This window comes from Sus scrofa, chromosome 6 (assembly GCF_054392235.1).
Source record: "Sus scrofa isolate SSC_HxYL_T2T_F1_AM1 chromosome 6, Sscrofa_HxYL_maternal_Yorkshire_Landrace_v2.0, whole genome shotgun sequence".
Lineage (NCBI taxonomy): Eukaryota > Metazoa > Chordata > Mammalia > Artiodactyla > Suidae > Sus > Sus scrofa.
In genome coordinates, this window is record NC_139388.1 from 133,485,570 (window position 1) to 133,506,765 (window position 21,196).

The window sequence follows — 21,196 nt, forward strand, 5'->3', positions numbered from 1 at the left end:
GGCTCACTGTGTCAGAAAAGAGGGGCCTTTCCTAGACCTAAAGTGGGGTCCACAGCCCCTTCTCTAGCAGCTCTGAGACGTGGTTTGGTCCTTGCTCGCCGTGGAGGTTGGGGGGTATGTGTGTGGAGGGAATTCTGCACACACGGAAAGCCAGGCCACGCTTCCCTGGGGAGGCTTCAGGGCCCACAGAGCTTGAGGAATCCTTCCTAGCAGCTCATCAGCTGTACCTGGGATTTTGGCAATGGGGATGCTTTTTTCAAAGGGAGATTTATTTCATTGCAAACAAAAGAGCATTCAGGCAGGGCCCTAGTTAGGCCTCAGAATCTCCTGTGCCCGGGGCCCAGGCCGCCTTCTCCCCAGCATCCTCCCTCCGGGGACCAGCCAGAGGCTCCCTGCACGTGCTCAGGACGGCCATGCTGTCTCCCACATGAAGGCCAGAAAGATGGATGGGCCGCCGCAGGCAACCTGCTCTGTGGGAACGTAGAGCTCTGGCATCTGCTAGGGGCAGAAGCTCCGGGGGCCTTGAGTGTTCAGTCAGGGGAGGTTGATGGGCCAGGTGCTGGCTGCCAGCCAGGGCACACAGAATGTTCCTTCACAGTACAGCAAGTCCATCTGGGTGGGCAGCTCCTCCACAGCCAGCCTTGCTGCCACGGTGCCTTTGCCACTTGGAAAGACACCAGCCATCATTGTTCAATCAGATGCCCCTCTACAAGGCCAAGAAGGCCGGTCCTATTGTCACCCAGCCCTGGCCTCCCCTCCCCTCAGCCCTCCCACCTGCCTCAGGGAAGCTGTCCCCCTGTTGCCACCTGTCTGTCATACTAGGCATGTCTTTTAGAAGTCTCTCCAGCCAGGCTGGGGGTAGAAGGGCATGTTTTAATGGGGCCATGAGCCTTTGGAGCATTTATTAAAGTCATCTGGTCAATCTTTTGTCAGCTGTTAAGACTTTCCCACAGAAAGAAAGAAACACATTGGTGGGGTGTACACAACCGCTCAGAGAGAGCCCGCTGCCACAGCACCATCAGCTTCATCATCATCATCACAAAGCATCTTCTAAGCACTTGATTGCCTATGGCATCCAATTAAGAGGAGATTTGGGTGGGAGGCGGCTGAACTTGAAGTGGGGAGGCCTGGATTCCAATCTGTTCCAGCTCTGTGCCTCTGAGCAGGGCGTGCTTCCCCATGCCCCGCTCAAATTTTCCAGTGCTGTTGCAGACACAGCCTTGACCCCCAGGTTTCTCCAGCCCATGCCCATGGAGGACATGGCTAGTCAGTCCCTCTCCCACAGACCCTTAGAACACGGACTCTTCACACAGAGCCCCCAACAGCCAACACCCACTGATGCGAAGGGCACTCAAGATGAAGACTATTTGCCATCACTGCCCTAGGAATTTATAAGCTGGAAATGGAATTTTATACCAAGCACAGGACAGGACGAGGGAGAGAGAAAGAGGAAGCCAAGTAAAGTAAAATCTTAAAAATTAATAAAGAAAGAAATCCGCATGAACAATCTGGAAGGTCCAGGTGAAAGACGCTTACTAGGGAATAATATCTGCCCTCAGTCATTTTATTTGGATAGATCCAGAGTTGAAGGTACTGAGACACACCCCACATCAGAGATGCCCTTATATATATGGAGCTCTCAGGGGGAGGGAGCCTTAGTCCAGCTCTTTCATTTCACAGATGAAGAAATAAAAGCCTCTGGTTGTGATTCCCCAGCCTCCTGGATTGATGGTGGCCCCACCAGAAAAAACCCAGGCTTTCTGGTTCCCATCCCAGTGTCCTCTCCACCCACTGATGAGTGGCAGAAACAAACCAACAAGCAAAAAAAGCACATCTGGAGTTCCTGTCATGGTGCAGTGGAAACGAATCTGACGAGGACCCATCAGGTTGCGAGTTTAATCCCTGATCTTGCTCAGTGGGTTAGGGATCGGGCGTTGCCATGAGCTGTGGTGTAGGTCACAGACACGGCTCGGATCTGGCGTTGCTGTGGCTGTGGCGTGGGCCGGCAGCAATAGCTCCAATTAGACCCCTAGCCTGGGAACCTCCATATGCCACAGGTGCAGCCCTAAAAAGACAAAAGCCAAAAAAAAAAGCACATCTGCTTTAAGGACCTGACAATAATTTTCAATAATGTTTGTGGTGAAAATTAACAAATCAATGGCCCCCTCACTAAGACCATAAAAAACAAATTCTCAAACACTGTATAATTGAACCGGAGGTTCAGAATGCCTGCCTTCTGTTGCACTCCACCTCTCCCTATTTTGATACCTGGGGAGAGTCACCTAACCCGTTTTTGACCTTGGCTTTCTTGCCTGTACAGTGGACACTTATAATGCTGCCTGTACTTGCCCCACCAGGATATGGAAACAGAAATCAAAAGATGTGGAACTTCTGGCTCCAGGGAAGCAGCAACCTCCATGGAAGGGGTCATCAGGTAGTGGCTGTCGTTCCGGGATGAATGGCAACTTTTGGCATTTATCCCAGGATGTGTGGGATAAATGCAGCCCAGCTCAAGGATGACTCAGGTGCTCCAAATGGAGGGTCAGGCAGGCTTCTGAAGTGGTTTATTTAGATGGGAATGTCAAGAAAATGTAACACTTAGAGGGAGCTTCCCAATGAGGAAGGATTCGTCCAGGGGAACCAAGGGGACCTTCCTTCCTCTTTCCGTGTCAAATATCTGGAGAAGGATTCTGTCGGCAGGCCCAGGATGGAGGCGCTGCATGCGTGCTTGATTCGTATTAACTGGGGATCAGCTGGAAGCGTTAAGGACCAGCATGGAACAGATTAGCATGCAGGGAGCAACCCAACACATCTCCCCACTTCATTCATCAGGAACCCAGCTTTGCAACCACATGTCCACCACACCAAGGACTTTGCTATAAGAAGTGCCAGCGTGGTCACACGAAATATCTTTCTAGGACATGAATTAAGCATGTGTTTCTGCCAGGTCTGGCAGTTTGCTGCAATCCTGCAAAGAAAGAGCTGAACTGGCTTTGTTCTCTTTAATGGAGGAAAGATCTGTGAGCAGAAGGCATTTTAGGAAGAAAGAGGCTCCCAATTGGCCACTAGGTGGCGGAAGAGTTCTACCAATGAGCCCACAGCTGGCGATGGACCGTTTAGGGAAATTCTGGAAAGGAATTTGAAGCATCTGAGAATTTCAAAGAAGAATTGGGCCTTAGATATCTTCTAGTCCAGCCCTATCATTTTGCTGCCAGGTAAGTGGAGCTCAGAGAGCTGAAAGATCTTGCCTGGTGTAAACAACCAGTTAGTGCAAAACTGGGCATAGAAAAGCAGGTGTACTCCCTCTGGGTTAGTTCAGTCGAGCCACCATGCTTTCCTTTCTCTCCTTAATGTGTGTCTAGGTCATTACTAAAGCCGGAAGTGGCTTTGGCGTTGAGGAATAAACACAGGAAGGACAGGAAGGAAACTGGAGTTGCCGGGTCTCTTCCCCAGCAGCGTGCTGTGGGCCTCTCGGCTGCCCACGAGCCTGGGCCACAAAGTACAGAGAATCCTCCTGTGGTCCTACCCACGCAGGCTCAGTCCTGCCCTGGGCTGTCATGGATCAGATGGTGAAGCTCAAAGGCAGATGGGATCCAGCACATAGACTGCGATGCTAGGTCCCCTCTGCCCTCACTCGATAAACGCAAGTCCCTGTCCTAAGACTTGGGTTTAGCTACTAGGGCAACATGACAAATGGAGGGTGAGCTCTGTCACTACATTTCCATCCAAAGACCGGGGGCATCCAGAAAGTGAACCTGCCCTTGCTTTTATTTTTCTACATCCTTTATTATTTTACCCATGTCCTACCATGTTCCAGAAAGGAATGAAAGTACAACTCAATAGTAAGCATGTTTCACAGAGACCAAGAAATATTTGATGATAATGATGATTCATTCGACAGAATCTATCCAAAAATATTTCATGGATGCCAAGCTTGTTTTTAGATATGTCTACTTTATTTGACAGTCCATCAACCAGAAATCACATGGATCTGGCACATCTGCACTTTTTCTGCCAAATATTAATTCATATTTATAATAAACATGGCATTTACACTAGCGGAGAGGTTTGGGGTTCTGGTTTGCGCTTTCTACCACTTCTGCCCTGTGTAATATTGGGCCATCACGTTATCTAGTATAGGGGATGTATATGGGCAATCCCTATACTCCTCATCTCTAAAACCAGAGTCATGTTTTCACTCTAAAGTGTCTTACAATGATAGGTAATTCTACCTAGTATCCAGATTTTCTCGTCTATGTACCTTTCTCCATTAAAAAGAACCAGGGCTCCTTTGGGAAAGTGGTTACAATAGGACTGAGGTAGGGAAAACCCAGGATAAATCTGGAACACCTTGGTGGTCCAAGCAAGTAAGAAAGTACCCCCCAAAGGACAATAGCATGTCAAAAGTTCACAGGAGCTAATCGGAAAGGGCTGCCAATGCCAGAACTAGAACAATCTGAACAGAAAAAGAAATATAAATAGTATTGGATTTTAATGTATAGATTAAAATCTATTCCTGAGTCAATACTGACAGAAATAAATTGCCAAATGAATAAATAAATGGAGGAGAAGGAACAACTCTTCTTTATAAGAGGAATTAAAATTAATAAATGAGGGAGTGGGGTTTGGGATGGAAATGATCTAAAATTAGGCTGTGATGATGGTTGTACAACTATAAATATAATAAAATGCATTGAATTATTAAAAAATAAATAAATGAGGGAGTGAGACACAACACAGATAAAAATGACCTCTAGAGCACCACAGGTGGAGTGCCGGCCTTGGCTCGGTGGTAAAGAGCTCAGACTAGTATCCATAAGGATGCAGGTTTGAACCCTGGCCTCACTCAGTGGGTTAAAGATCCCGCATTGGCACGAGCTATGGTGTAGGTCACAGTCACGGTTTGGATCCAGTGTTGCTGTGGCTATGGTGTAGGCCAGCAGCTGCAGCTTCAATTCGACCCCTAGCCTGGGAATTTGTGCAGCAGGTGCAGCCCTAAAAAGCAAAAAAAAAAAAAAAAGGAAAAAAAAGAGAGAACACAGGAGGCAAGATCCACAGATGGACACTAAAATTTGTGGCAGAAGTTTGAAGGAAAACAGTTTATTTAAATAGTTTGGAAGTATTTCCCCCAAGTCACATTAATTACAAAGGGAAAAATAATACCTTGAGAGTGGGGAAACCCCACGGACACCGTTTGCACCAAATGTTCATGGTCAGCATCTCCAGTAATGAGACACGCTGGTGTCATGGACCCCTGGGAATGACGGACTGAAAAGGGCACTTCACTTCTATGCACTCGTGATAAAAACCCAGGGCCTTTGCTGTAATCATCAGAAAACATCAAACCCAGAGTTCCATTGTGGCTCAGTGGGAATGAACTGGACTAGTATCCATGAGGTTGTGGTATCAATCCCTGGCCTTACTCAATGGGTTAAGGATCTGGCATTGCTGTGACTGTGGTGTAGGCCAGCAGCTGCAGCTCTGATTTGACCCTAGCCTGGGAATTTCCTTATGCTGCAGATGTGGCCCTAAAAAAAAAGACCAACAAAGACAACATCAAAGCCAATTTGAGGGGTATGCTATAAAAATAACCAACCAGAAGTTCTCCTGTGGTGCAGCACGTTTAGGATCCAACATTGTCACTGAAGCAACTAGGGTCACTGCTGTGACTTAGGTTCAATCCCTCGTCTGGGAACTTCCACATGCCATGGGTATGGCAAAAAAACAAAAAAAAAACAAAACCAAGCAAACAAAAAACCTGACCAGAATGCTCCAAAATCATCAAGGTGATGAAAGACCAGGAAAGACAGAGGAGCTGTCACAGATGAGAGGAGACTAAAGATATGTCCATGAGATGGCATGTAGGGTCCTGGATCCAGCCTGGGACAGGACACTGGTGTTCCTGATGGAGGGGACATCACAAGATGTGGCCCCTGAGCCCTGTGGCAGGAAGGGGCCTGGATTGGCCTCTGTTACTCTGCTGTACAAATCTTACCACTGTTTACGTGTGCCACAATGGGAAAGAAGTCAGGCAGCACTCAGGTTGAAGACCAGACCCTTCCCATTCCCTCTCCTGCTTCCACCATGCTGATCAGCAAAGGGCCAAGAGCAGCCTCTGAAATCAGTGACCACCCCTCCCCCGACCCCCAGGCTGGGGTTGGTGTGTCCTGGGCAGACCCCTACATCTCCAGGCTCCAGTTTGAGCCTCGTGTTATTTTCTGGAGACAGTCCAACATTTGCTAAAACATATAATGTACTAGAATAAGGTCTGGGATAAAACGCACCTGGGTTTAAACCCCACTCACAGCTGTGTGATTTGGGGTAAGTATTACTTAACCTCTCTGGTTCTTGGCTTCCTCATCCATCAAGGGAGGATTAATAATGGCACTTACATGGAGTTCCCGTCGTGGCGCAGTGGTTAACGAATCCGACTAGGAACCATGAGGTTGCAGGTTCGGTCCCTGCCCTTGCTCAGTGGGTTAACGATCTGGCGTTGCCGTGAGCTGTGGTGTAGGTTGCAGACGCGGCTCGGATCCCGCGTTGCTGTGGCTCTGGCGTAGGCTGGTGGCTGCAGCTCCAATTCGACCCCTAGCCTGGGAACCTCCATATGCCGCGGGAGCGGCCCAAGAAATAGCAACAACAACAACAAAAAAAGACAAAAAAAAAAAAAATAATAATGGCACTTACCCTTAAGTGTTGATTGCAAGGATTAAAGAAGACAGGTAAAGACTCAGTTAATAAATAGGTTGTTTGCCTCCTTCTTTACTTGTGCCTTTGGTTCTGCTGGCAAATTAATGGCAGGTGAGCCTGGAGGCATTAGGCTTCTGTTTAAAGTGAGAGAGAGTGAGTTCCTGTCGTGGCACAGTGGAAATGAGTCCGACTAGGAACCATGAGGTTGTGGGTTCAAGGCCTTGATGACACTCAAACTGCCAAACTAGGCCCAGACTACTTACCTCCCAACTTCATGTTTATTACACATTATTCCCAATATGTTAATAGCAGCCAATGGAAATTCCTAACTGATAAAAGATTACGGGAAAAAGACGTGAGATAAAAGAAAATTTGATGGGAGTTCCCACAGTGGCTCAGCAGATTAAGAACCCAAGAATATAGGTTTGATCTCAGGCCTTGCTCAGTGGGTTAAGGATCTGGTGTTGTTGCAAGCTGAGGGGCAGGTCGCAGATGAAGCTCAGATCCTGAGTTGCCATGATTGTGATATAGGCTGGCAGCTGCAGCTCCTATTTGACCCCTACCCTGGGAATTTCCATATGTGGCAGGTGTGGCCTTAAGAAAAAAGAATTGAGGAGTTCCCATCGTGGCTCAGTGGTTAACGAATCTGACTAGGAACCATGAGGTTGCGGGTTCGATCCTTGGCCTTGCTCAGTGGGTTAAGGATCCGGTGTTGCCGTGAGCTGTGGTGTAGGTTGCAGATGTGGCTCGGATCCCGAGTTGATGTGGCTGTGGTATAGGCCGGTGGCTGCAGCTCCTATTCAACCCCTAGCCTGGGAACCTCCATATGCTATAGGAGCGGCCCAAGAAATGGCAAAAAGAAAAAAAAAAAAGAAAGAAAGAAAGAAAAAAGAATTGATGATTGATGCCGATCATCACCACGATAAGAAGAAATCCCTTTGCTGGTCTTGACCTGTAAATTTTCAATGCATAAAGAAGAACTCTTGTAGGTAAGAATCAATGGAAAACATACACACACACACACACACACACACACACTGATTCACTTGCACAGCTGTGGGATTGAAGGCTCTGCAGGAGAAGAGCAAGTGATATTGGTGATATTGCCTGGTCTAATTGTTAAGAAGCATGGTGGGAGTATCTTATTCTTCTGCTCAATCCTGGTTCAACATCTATTTCCAAATCTAGTTATCTCATTAGCAAATATAAGAGAATGACTATAGCTACCCAGACATCAGATTATCTTGGTTATTATAAACAATTTGGGAGGAGTTGGACCTAATAAAAACATCACTTTTTCTTTTAAGCAATTTTCTTAAAACTCCTCTGTGAAAGTCATCTCTTTCCTCTTGGAAAAGTCTATAAAGATCTTACCACATATTTAGATGTTTTATCAAAGCAACAGACAGGTTGGCTCATGCTGGGCTGGGAGAACATGCAAATGCATTCTTAACCCAGATAGAAACATCGCTGGGTAGGCTGTAAAACATCATTAGTTAGGGTTTTAATCATAAATGCCAAAGTCCCATGAAAGTGTGATTCCAATTTTCATTTTTTTGTATTATACAGAACAAGAGGTTACCAGACCATGTAAGAAGAGATTCTGCATTGTCTCTGGGGTTAGTTCACTTATCCAGCCATCGATCCCATCTATTTATCTACCAACCATCAACCCACCCAAGCATCCATATTCATCCATCCAACTGTCTACTCACCTATTCACCCAGTCATACCCATTTATCCATCCATCACATCCATCTACCTACCCATTCAACAACCCATCCAACCATTCATATCCATCCAGCCATCTACCCAGGAACACCTACTCAGGACACTCTGTGCCAGGCATAGAGCTTACTAATGAATGAGACACATCCCCTTGCTTTGAGGAGCTCCTGGAACAGGAGCTCAAATAAGGATATAAACTACTCAACAATGTAGTTGAGCCTATGAGACTTTACCTCATTTCCCAGCACAAGCATAAATTGGTTAACAGATATTGAAAAGTAGGAAGTTAAAATGCAAATAATAGTAGACCCTTGGGGTTCTTGCCATGGCAGAGTGGGTTAAGAATCTGATTGCAGCAGCTCAGGTCACTGCAAAGGCGTGGGTGGGATCCCTGGCCTGGCGCAGTGGGTTATAAAGGATCCAGCGTTGCAGTCACTCTGGCATAGGTCACGGCTATGGCTCAGATTCAATCCCTGGGCCTCAAACTGCCATATCGTGGGTGGAGTCATAAAGAAAAAAAAGTAGATCCTTATTTTCCCTAGGCATTAGTAATAATTATCATAGTTTCTTATTTATAGAATGATAACTTTGTGCCAGGCACTGGACATGCACTATCTCAGTTCATCATTACAATGATTTCTTGAGATAGGAATTTGTGTCAGTTAGAATGGCTTAACGGTGGCCTAAACCATGGAGTCATTTAACCATCTCACCAAACAGAGAGATGAGCAGTTCCAGAGAAGGTCAGCAGCTCAAGGAAGTCACCATGGGAACTCCCTATAGAGGGAAACTTCCCAGGCTCTCTGGCAGCCCTCCACTTGCAGCCCATTGGCCAGAACTGTGTCGCCTCAAGCCCCAAAGGAGAATGGGAAAGCACGTGTCTGTTACTCTCCACTTCTAGTGTGAGGCAGTCAAGGAAGACAGGGTGGGGCATGTAGCATTGTTGTTTTTTTTTTAATAGACAAAGAAGCTGAGACACGGGGAGGTTGCATGTCTACTTGCCCAAGTCACGCAGTTGGAAATGGCAGAATTCAGATTAAAATTCAGGAAGGTCTGATCTTGGACCCAGACTCAGTCACTGGATACTTCCCTCATCTGCTGTACAAGACTGTGTCAAAGTTAACCACTTGCCCATTCGTCATATTTTCCCACTCTTCTCGTTAACCTTACCCTGAGGTCCAGTGTTGTAAATTTTTTCTATAAGGCAAAGAGGCATGTGTGATGTCTCCCCAGCATAGTGAGGGAACCGAAGCGACCACTGAAATAATAAAACTCCAAGGATGGGAGCAGCTGAACTGAGTGATAATGAAGGCATGTATGTGGACTAAGACGATGCAGTGAAACAGTAAGTTCAGCACAGTGGCTGGAAAACTATGCTTCAGATTGGAATGGTGGATAGATGTTTGCTGTCCACACATTTGTACCTCAGTCAACAGCTTTAAGGTGAAGGGCAGGTCTCGGCCACCTAGCGACCTTACCACATTTTATCCCTTGAACAGGGCACCGTTTTGATGATTTCGCTCCATGATTTTTAACACTGCTTCCATTGGAAAATGCATTTTAATTTCTGCCAGGGTATGTCAAGACTCCAGTGGCCCTCTGCATCATGATGATTCAAGGCTTCTTCTAGTGAGTGGATGAGGAACCATGGGTGGGAGAAATGACTTCTTAACTCCGAGGTTGTCAAGTTCAGGTGAACCACAAACCTGAGGCATAACAGAGAAGAATTACCGCAATTGCATGGGTACCGGCAGAGAGGGTATGAGCTCCAGGTGAACTGGGTACCTATAAGGGGCTAGAAGTGCCAGGCTGCCCAGGAGCTACAGCTCAGACCCAGATGGGTGAAGCAGGTGGAGTAAAGCATGCTAGCTGCAGAACCCAACTGATACAGAGTGCCAGCTGCGCAATCCCTAGACCCCTCTGGCCCAGCTTCACCCTGACTCCTGAACTGCAGCTCCCAGGACAGCCTGGCACCTCTGCCACTCTGGCTGCTGAGGTTAGATCACAGGGAGACGTTGGAGGCAGGATAACACCTCCTCAGAGACATCCAATCCTCGCCCCAGGAATTCATAAATATGTTCCCTCACGTGACAAAAGGACCTAGCAGACATGATTAAATTAAGGAACTTAAAATGGAGGGATTATTCCAGATTATTCAAGGATCCCCCATGTAATTGCCAGGATCCTCATGTGGGCAAAAGGGAGGCAGAACATCAGAGAGAAATTTGAAGATGCCGTATACTGCTGACTTTGAGGATGGAGGGAGAGACATGAGCCAAAACATGGAGGCGAGTCCCAGGAGCTGAACAAAGATGAGAAAGGATTTTTCCCTTAGAACCTCCAAAAAGGACGCAGCCCTGCCCGCACCTTCATTCAAGCTGCATATGACCCATTTTGGACTCCCGTCCTTCAGCATCACTGTAAGAGAATACATGTGTTTTGATTTAAGCCACCCAGTTTGGTGGTTAGTTACAGCAGCCATAGGAAACAAATACAGCAACAAAAGTGGAGGCAGGCACCCTCTTGAATTCCTGCAGACAAGGAAGAGGTGGTTGAGATGAGGGGAACGCGGGCAGGGAAAGCGGAGAGGGGTTGAGTGAGGACCCAGCCTCAGCCTGCCCGTGCTTTCCCTCCACTGCCATCTCCCTTAGTAAACTCTCCTCATCCCCCACCCCAGACCCCTTCCCAAAGTAGGTGGGAGAGTCACCCACCTCTGGCATCTGTGCTAGAAACACAACAGAAACCTTCTTTCAGGGCTGAAGGGCTGATGGCAGCCTTTGAATTCAGCAGCTCCTGCCCATTTCCTGGGCCACACTGACTTATCCCATTGTGTTTCTCTTCCAAAGTATTTTCCTTGCTAGAGTTTTTGAGGATCTGGCTGATGGGACTGCTCTTGGCGGCTTCTCTGGGGGTCTTGGTTCATTAGAGCCTCCCGGGTTCTTCCCAGGAGGAGCTTTTCAAAAGCATCATTCACATGGCAGCTTCCTTCCCTCTGGGAGCGCTGGCATCCTGGCTCTGCTCTGGTCCTGTCACCACCACCCCCAACCCAGTCCCCTGGCACTGCAGACATCCCAGGCGGCCTCTCCCTTCCAGTTGGAGAAACCATGTGCCCTAGGGTTTTATACAGATTGCATTCCTTCGTAGTGGATGGTCTGGGTTTGGGAAGGAAATTACTTTCAGAGTCTATGAAGAAAGTGAAAAAATACCTCGAGTGAGTAAAACCTGGTTCAACCTTAACTCATGAGGTTTCCTCATTTTATCTGAGTTGACTGAGATCACAGTGCCCTGCATGGGCCACCGACTCGGGTTAGGACCTGTCACAAGCTTCAGTCACAAATTTCTTCACCGTGGTTTTGCTTTATTTTTTTTCAAGAACATTTTGCTCTCCAAAACTGCTGGTTGAAAATCAGATTGAGCTTCACTCTTAAGCCTCCAGAGCACGTTCTTAATTGAATGTGGAAGACGGCATTAGATGGGATTAGATGTGCAGACAAGCAGCAGCATTTGAGGCGCAGAACACTGCAAACTAAGATTCCACATCATAATAATGCCTCAGTAATTTCAAATATCAGTGGAAGGTGTTTAATCCAGTTGCATTTTGTTCTTAAGATCTTTTTCTCATTATTTACCTAGAGCTGCAAAAGATACACGTGGACACCTCCACGAGTCAAATTCGGATGGAGTCAAATGGAAGGCAACAGACAGCTGGGGGAGTTCCCTGGTGGCCTCACACTTAAGGATCTGGTATTGTCACTGCTGTGGCTCAGGTCACTGCTGAGGTGTGGGTTCAATCCCTGACCTGGGAACTAACTTGTGCTGATAATGACAGAGAACACATTTACACTGACCGAAAATAAACAGCCAGGGCTATGTTATATTAACAACAACAAAAAGTCACTCCCTTTGGAAGCTTCTAGTGAAATAATGGGAAAATGGCCTGCACGCTGTCACCTCTTTCCTGTGACAGCTGCAGATCACATTAATGAACCACCATACCTTTCCTGCTAGACCAAAATGTTGCATTAAACTCTTTCTCTGCATAGTCAGACAACAGGGTTTGGCATGCAAGATAAAACTCATACAAGCATGCAAATTAGAGTCAGCATTGGCAATTTCATTCAAAATCCCTTCTGTTGCTGAGGATTCAGCTCACTCGGATCCTATGCGTCTAGGGTGATGTGTTCAGCACAGGGAGAAAAGAGATGCAGTGGCTGTTATACACTCCCGGCACACCCCAGGGCACAGAAAGATAAGGCGAAGCAGGGGAGGGGTGGGGTGTGAGGTTAGCAGAACAGTCCTTCCTTGAAGAGCCTTGAATGCCACACTAGGAGTTTTCTGCAGTGAATGGAGAGGCGATGAGAGCTTGTGAAGAGTGGCCCCAGGCTCTCCATGTTTCAGAAGGATCCCTCTTTCAGCAGCACACAGAAGGTTTGCACAAGGGTGAGCCCAAAGAGTCAATTATCTTAAGAGAGAGAACACCATCCTTTCCTCTCTGCCACGTCAGAGAGCAGAGCCTTATGCTCAGCTCATGTCCCAACTGACAACCTTCACATTGACCTTAATGTCTCTTCCTGAATGTGGGAGTCCCTCTCCTGTTGCCATTCTCCCCAAAGTCAGGAGGCCTCTAGGGACCTGTCCCACTCAACCTCTAGACTGCAGGCTCCCTGAGGGCAGAGACCAGGGAGAATCCCCCTCAGTGTTCCAGTACCAGCCTATTCTCAACCCACAGCAGGTGCCCACAGATGTTTGTTGAACTAATGCATTGTAGGAGGTTCCTCTTTTTATTAAATGTACCTCTACTGCATGTTCTGCCCCAGCTGAGCAGATCTTGGTATTTTCCAAGCAGGAAAGACTTTCCCCAGCCTCCTTTCTTTGAAGGAAGAAGAATCCTTCACTTGAAGAAAAAGGCTTCTCTCCTCCATTCCCACCAAACCCCATTCACGCTCATCCCTTCAAAGAAGTCCATTGTGAATAATAGTCAGACCTGCCCATCATTTCAGAACCTGGTCTCTGTAGGTCTGTGGGGCGTGCACTCATTATATGCCCCTGCCTCCAGGGAAAGCTTTACTGCCCCTTTTGTCTCCAGGGGCTTTGTAAGCTCAGACTCATGAAATGCTATAGATGGAAGCAACTGTACACAGGCAACTTTGCCATCTTGTGGTGGAGGAAACGAAGCCCTCCTTTACCCAGCTTGTGAGCGGTGGAGTCAGGATTAACTCAGTCCTCTGACCTCGCCATCGCCCACAAAAACTCACAGCTGCCTCTTCTATTCACTGGGTGCAGGATCCATGAACTCTCCGCAAATGGTTGTTAATGGATATGACAACCATACAGAGATTACTGACTTTGAAAGGAACAACATTTTTTTTTTCAAGTAAAATCCATTTCACACTACAATGGCATGGAACATGATTTTTAGGGGATGGTGTCAAGTGCCCTAGAGGACATTTGACGGTCTTGTCTTATGGTGTTTGCATAAATTCCAGTTGACTGGAGGGCAGAGCTGGTAGACTGAATGAAGTAACAGTTACAAAACACCTGCTATGGCTGGTCCTTACTTGGGTCTCAGACTGGTTATTATGTTGTTGTCGATGTTTCCAGATGCTACAGCTCAGGCCTGGAATGCTGCCATTCACCCCTGAAGGATCCAGCAGAAAGCTGCCAGGGGGAATCGGGGCTGGACTGATGGCTGAAGGGGAGAACTATCATTTAAGTCCAGCTTGGGGTCAGGAGCAGTGCCAGGAACTCACATGTCTCACTGATTCCTCTCAAACCCAGAGAGGCAGGCATGTCATTGCAGTGGACTTCGTTATATAACACACAGCACCTCAGCCTAGATGTCAGTTACACTCTGCTGCCAGGAAACTGCTATAAATTGTATGTTGTATTCACTTGTTTATCTTTGCATTATGCACACCGTTTCAGAAGATAAATCATTTACATTAATAGGTTTCCTTTCTGTAAAAGGGATTAATAATAGTTTCTACTTAATGGTATGTTCATATGTGTAAATGCTCTGAACAGTGTCTAACACACAACACCCACTCCGTTCCTTTTTAAATTGTAATTACTATAATGATGATGATTGATATTGTTTTGGTTTATTTAGTGTTACATGTTGTTTCCCTTTCCAAATGAAGTTAATTTCTTTTCAAAGTAGTATAGAAACAACAAAAAATAGGGAATAGCTATAAATAATATTAAGCACTTTTAATACATATGCACATAAGACAACTACACACACACACACACACACACACAAATCTGTTTCCAAAACCCATTTTAAGCTATTGAGAATTTAACCCAAATAGCAGTCATTCATTGAATCATTCACTCACTTATCCAATAAAAATTATTGAGAACTGATGACTGTGCCAGAACTGCTAAGACTGGCTGAAGTGTTGAGCAAGGCCGTGCTGCCTTTTCTGAGCTCTCCGACACTTTTCACAGCTTGAAATTAGTGACTTTGAGAAGCGGGCAGGATTTCTGTAGGAGAAACAAACCTGGCTGGCTGACATAGAACAGTCTCCTGGGGTCCCTCATCTGATACTCTTTTCTCAAACACCTTGATGGCATTCAGACCTTGGCCCTCCCCACTCCTACCCCCTCTTCCTCCCCAACCTGGGCCAAGGAGGTGGGAACATCCATGGCTCCGTTGGACTTTGTAAGGAAATTTGGGGATTGTGTGAAAACCAGGATCTTACCTTCTAAAGGACAACACGATGGTTTCAGCAAAAAGCTCATTCACTGATTAAATATGAGAAAAGCACTAGGTGGACTATTAACCGTTGACAATTAATCAGACTTCATCCATCTGGTGGCCAAGGCCAGCACTTGTACCCAGCCATGACCAGGGAACAATTCGGTGCCTCTGAGCCACCGCAAGGCCTGCCAGCAAGCTCTGCCCAGATTGCCGGGGAAGGAGTTGTGGGTGTGTATTATTTATGTTTCCTTTCAAAACAAACCCAACAAAAGAACAAAGCTCCCCTTCTGCTGGCAACGTTCACGGCCCCGACATATGGTGCTGCCGGCTTCTTTCTGCTGAGGAGTGGGCGTCCAGGTTGTGCAAAGGTACTGCCTGCAACCATCTGCTGAGTGCCAGCTCTTTTCACTCACAGCTGAGTTCTGACTGTGAGACAGGGAACGAGGGGAGGGAGAGGAGAAAGGCTTGGGGAGAAGACAGGATTTTGTGACAGAGGGGATATGCCCGGCCAGATTATTATACACCTGGTCCAAGACCATCTCTGAAGCCTGAGATCGTGTGTGTGTGTGTGTGTGTGTGTGTGTGAGAGAGAGAGAGAGAGAGAGAGAATAAAGAGGAAGGGCAGGGGTCTAAAGAGAAGAGGGGAGGGGAGCAGGGTACCTGGAAGCCTAGACCTACAGTCAGAGCTCTTTGCAGTCTCCTGATCATAATTTAACTCTAAAAGATATGTTGATATTTCTAGCCTCTCACATGCTTATGAAAACAGTTACAGTGAAAACACCCACAGTGGGTGAAAACAGTTTTCAAGAATAACTTGGGTCACAAGATTGATGTTTAGCAAAACGTGGCATAACCATAAGCCTTTTGTGCTCATGTGTTCTGAAATGAAAGACGTGGAGAACCCTAGAAGGGCTTGTGGCAAGAGTTTGGCCCTTTGGAGGCAGTAAACTTTGCCTCTATGCACCTGTAATCTGGCACACGGTAGGGTAGGAGGGAGTAGTTGAAGTCACAGAGAACTGAGCTGGTGTGTGTGTGTGTATTTGTGTTATGTGCTTGAACGTGTACACAACATGGGAAAAATTCCTTGAAGCAATTAAATATACATACAATGTATGTGGGGCGTTGTTTTATTTGCTTTGTTTGTTTTTGGTCTTTTTGGCCGTACCTGTGGCAAATGGAAGTTCCTAGGTTTAAGGGTCGAATCAGAGCTGCAGCTACCAGGCCCCACCACAACCACAGCAACGCTGGATCCTTAACCCCCTCGAGGCAGGCCAGAGATAGAACCTGCATCCTCATGGATACTAGTCAGATTCTTAACCTGCTGAGCCACAGGGGGAATTCCCAATGTGTGTTTTTTAATGTTATATACTGCATGCTGTAGTGTCCAAAGTGACCCATCATACTCTGGGAAAGACACAAACATATATAGATGGATTTTTTTATTTATATAGAATTTAAAAATAATACAAATGGAGTTCCCATTGTAGTGCAGTGGAAACAAATCCGACTAGTATCCATGAGGATGCAGGTTTGATCCCAGCGTTGCCCTGAGCTGTGGTGTAGCTCGCAGACGCGGCTCGGATCTGGCATTGCCGTGGCTGTGGTGTAGCCCGGCAGCTGTAGCTCTAATTAGACCCCTAGCCTGGGAACCTCCATATGCCACAGGTGTCTCCCTAAAAAGCGAAAACAAAAGCAAACAACCAAAAAACTTAAAAGATAATACAAATGAATCTATATACAGAACAGAAACAGGCTCACAGACATAGAAATTAAACTTGTAATTACATAGATACATATTTTAAAAACCAACTTGAAACATTCATCCTCAGAGATCATGAAATCCCCTAAAGACAGCTGTAGCCTTGGCTCAAACTCCAAGCAGTTGGAATTTATTGCCTTAAGCTAAGCTTAACTGGGCTGTCAGGGTTTCCTCCCCCTTTGCTTCTCCTCCCTGAAAGCAGCACCTCTCACCTGGGACTGTCACAAGATGAGCCCTTTTCTTCTTGCCCCCAGCATGCTCGGGGACCAGAGCCTTTCAAGGGTTGATAATCCCTCTGCAAAGGCAGAACAGGTGCAGATAGTATTTCTCTAAGCTAAGATTCTTTTACCCTTATACTTGAAAAAAAAAAAAAATGAAGAAATGTGAACACTTTCATTTTCTTAAGGGCATTACTCCTTTCAAGTAAAAATAACAGAACAGTCTCTGGCCTTTGTCCCTACCATCTTCTCTGGGGGGACTCTGAAGTGTGGTTCAGGGGTCACCGACCCTCGGCTTCTGGATCCCCTGGGAAGTGTTCCCGGGCAGTGAGAAGTTACCTGGGTGACTGTGACACGCCCTGCTCCTGCTGTTTGCCTGCTGGAGCTCATTGAATTGTCTTTCTCCCCAGCCAAGGAATAAAATCTGAAAGTATAACATTCAGTTTTGGAAGAAAGAGGAAATCCAGCACATGTATCTGAAAACAAGCACGGCCTCCTTGCTGAGTCCAGATGTATTTCCAGAGACCGCATTGTCTCCTGCAAGGACGCTCCATCGCCCTGGGAAGTGGCTTTGCTACCGAGCAGCTTTGATGGAGGCCTCATAGCAACGTGAGCATGTGCAGATCCCAGGACCTCAGAGTTGTGGGAGAACCACCCCTTAAGAGCAGGGATGGGACCCAGACCCGCCAGCAGGCACTGCAAGCTTCCAGTTCGAGAGGCAAAACTGAGCAACCGTCCTCACTGAAAAGCTAATAGAACTCCTTTTTACACTTTAAAACACTAAAAATCATTCTTAGCTCCCAGGCTGTACAAAACGAGCGTCAGGCTGCCGTTTGTAGTATCCTCAGCAGCCTCCCCACGTGACGCTATCCAGACTTTGCTTAAACAGCTTCTCAGCCACAGGATGCTCACCACCTCTCAAAGGCACCAGATCTGTTCAGGAGCAGCAAAAATGGTGAGCACACACTTCTTTCGCCTAAGCTACCATTTGTCTCCTGTCATCTTGCTACCGAAGCATGACTTTCAGAACTGATTTTTATCATTTGAAGAACTGACTTAAATTTCTAGCAATGTTTTTTTTTTTTCCCCCCAGTGGAAATCATCCTCTATGACCTATTTCCTTTTGCCTGGCAGCCACGGAGGAAACTTTTCTGTGATGGTTCTATGGAAATAAATGTCTGCATCGGCGCTATAAGGCAGAGGAGCCCCGAGGACCTGCTGGAGTCTGCAGAGTTCTTGGCCCTTAAGCTAAGTGGGCCTGCACCCCAGTGTTCTGTGGATTCTGGTTTCTTTTTTCAGTTTTTCATCCTGATTCCTATTACAGAGACATCACCCCTGTCCTTTCTCACTGTCATCTGCTGCTACTGAAGCAGTTCTCTCCTTCTAATTAGCTGCTTCTAATCTTCCAGGGGACTAAAAATGAGCCCACCATGAGGGGGCAGACGCCAGGACCTCTGGGACCTTGGTATGTGACTTAAAGTACTTTTTTTTTTGCTTTTTAGGGCTGCGCCCACAGCGTATGAAGATTCCCTGGCTAAGAGTCAGATGGGAGCTACAGCTGCCAGCCTATGCCACAGCCACAGCAACACTGGATCCATGCTGGTCTGCGACCTACACCACAGCTTAAGGCAAGCCAGATCCTTAGCCCACTGAGTGAGGCCAGGGATCGAACCCGCATCCTAATGGATACTAGTCAGATGCGTTTCTGCTGAGCCACAGCGGGAACTCCAGACTCAAGTACTTTCATCAATGAAGTAGCTAAACCACTCTGAGGTAAAGTTTCCTCTTTCTCTCTCCCTCTCTCCTACCTCCCCATTCTTTTAATACCAAGTAGGTTCTTGAGTAAATGGTAAAATTTGCCAAAAGCCTTTATTACAGTTTGTGTAGTTTACTGATTATAAATTCCTGGAGAGGGGTGACTTTCTTCCTGAATCTTGTAGCCTTAGATCCCAGCCTAGTGCTTCCTATACAGTAAGAGCTAAGTGTTTCTGAAAGACTGAAAGAATGGGAGGTTTGAGGAGAGTGCTGGGTTAATTTGTTTCAACCTACTTTAATTTTTTTTTCCATTTTAGTGATGTACCTGCACTAGATGGAAGTTCCCAGGCCAGGAGTCGAATCAGAGATACAGCCGCCAGCCTACACCACAGTCATAGCCACAACAACACTGGATCCAAGCTGCATCTGCGACCTACATGGCAGCCCATAGCATCACTGGTTCCTTAAGCCACTGAGCGAGGTCAGGGATCAAACCTGCATCCTCAAGGATGCTATGTCTGGTTCTTAACCTGCTGAGCCCAACGAGAACTCCCCTACTTTAATTTTTAGTTGAAGATTTTTTTTGTTTGTTGTTTAATTAATAGTAAGATTGAGACTATTGTATAGTATGGCTTAGGGACCCACAGAAATCAACCCTTAGGGGTATAATTTGATATCAGCAGAGATGGCAAAAAAAAAAAAAAAATACAAACTAGAGGTTGACAAAGGTGAGGAGGGAAGATAGGGGTAGGGAATTAAGAGGTATAAACTACTGTGCATAAAATAAGCTATAAGGATATATGGCACAGCAAAGGGAATATAGATAATATTTTATGAGACCTTACATGGCATACAATCTATAAAAACATGGAATCACTATGCTATATACCTGAATCTGATATAACATTGTGAATCAACTGTACTTCAATTAAAGAAGTAGAGATAGCCAAATGTATGCTGAGTATGCTGTCTGTTTCCGCAGACCTGACATTGACTGTCATTAAACACAGATCTGTGGGATTTATGTAAATGTGAGCAGCTGTGTTGGTCCTGTTGCTGAGTAAGTTCAGGGCTCTCGGCTTGGCGTGTGGAAGCAGAGAAGTGGGCTCTGTTTGTAGTTCCGGATGCTGGGAGGCAACAGTGAGCTTTAACTAATTATACCTCGCATCACCCCCAGGAGTTAGGTAATGATTATAGACGTGCTTGGCTGAAGTAACTCAGAATGTCTTAATAATCACTTAATAGAATCTTATCATGAGAAGCAAATTGCATTAAATGGGCAAATGAAGTTGACTGTGAGAAGCAGAGTTGGGAAATAAAATGCTATGGGGGGCTTTACAGGGGAAAAATCCAATTAACACCTTTTAAAAAGAGTTGGCCCGTGGCTTTTTCATATCCCTTTCAGTGCCTATCACAGGGTTCTGCCCTGAATAAACACTTTTGCGATCGATGTGAAAGAAATTATAGGTAAAAATAAATGATGTGGCGGGATACATGGGGGGTGGGGTGGCGAGCACAGGGAGGCAGACGTAGTAGCCATCTGATAGCACAATCCACTCAGAAGCAAAATGCCAAACAATCTGATTGTGGATCTACTGTGGCAGGGTTTACAATAAGGACACTTTCCCCCCTTATTCTTATTTTAATTCTGGGAGGCCATGCCTGTGGCATGTCGAAGTTCCCTGGGTCAGGGATCGAACCTGTGCCATAGCAGTAACCCAAGCCACAGCAGTGGCAGTGCTGGACCCTTGAACCGCCAAGCCACGAGGGAACTCCTTGTTTTCCTTATTTTATTCTTAAATAAAATGGCTGTTTTGGCCTGTCATGGCTCAGCAGAAACAAATCAGACTAGTATCCATCAGGACAGAGGTTCCATCCCTGGCCTTGCTCAGTGGGTTAAGGGTCCGGCATTGCCACGAGCTGTGGTGTAGGTCGCAGACGCAGCTCAGATCTGGCATTGCTGTGGCTTTGGTGTAGGCCAGTGGCTACAGCTCTGATTCAACCCCTGGCCTGGGAACCTTCACATGCCGTAGGTATAGCCCTAAAAAGACAAAAAAAAAAAAAAGTAAAAATAAATAAAGAAAGGCTGTCTTTATATAAAATGTCAACCAAATAGATTGTGTGTGTAATGGATGAGCCCCCCATTTATTCAGTTTGGGGAACCCTAGTGTTCATAGAGTCAAGCCTGATGTTAAAGCAGCAAGATAACAAATTTGGTGAAAGGAGAGGAGAGTTCAGGACAGGTAGGGTCCATATAGATACCCTAGGGAAGGCAGCTGGAATTTGGGTCACACGTAAAGATAAGGACACTCCATGGAAGCCTCTGGGGGAGCCTTGGGACTT

At 46.4% G+C, this 21,196-nt stretch overlaps 1 protein-coding gene across 2 annotated transcripts in view; it reads left to right on the forward strand.

Moving 5' to 3' along the window:
- Nucleotides 1–21,196, forward strand: part of LPAR3 (lysophosphatidic acid receptor 3) — a 156,041-nt gene that overhangs the window by 115,867 nt on the left and 18,978 nt on the right. Inside the window, exons 3-5 of one of the 2 annotated variants that reach the window (XR_014804742.1) lie at nt 12,052–12,197; nt 17,509–18,053; nt 18,192–18,488. Coding sequence is in view for 1 of the 2 variants with exons in the window: in XM_084957928.1 (XP_084814054.1) it covers nt 12,052–12,155 (104 nt within the window). In the remaining variant the exon portion in view is untranslated. Of the gene's footprint in view, nt 1–12,051; nt 14,783–17,508; nt 18,054–18,191; nt 18,489–21,196 lie in introns of those variants that run through there. The other variant, XM_084957928.1, reaches the window with a different exon arrangement.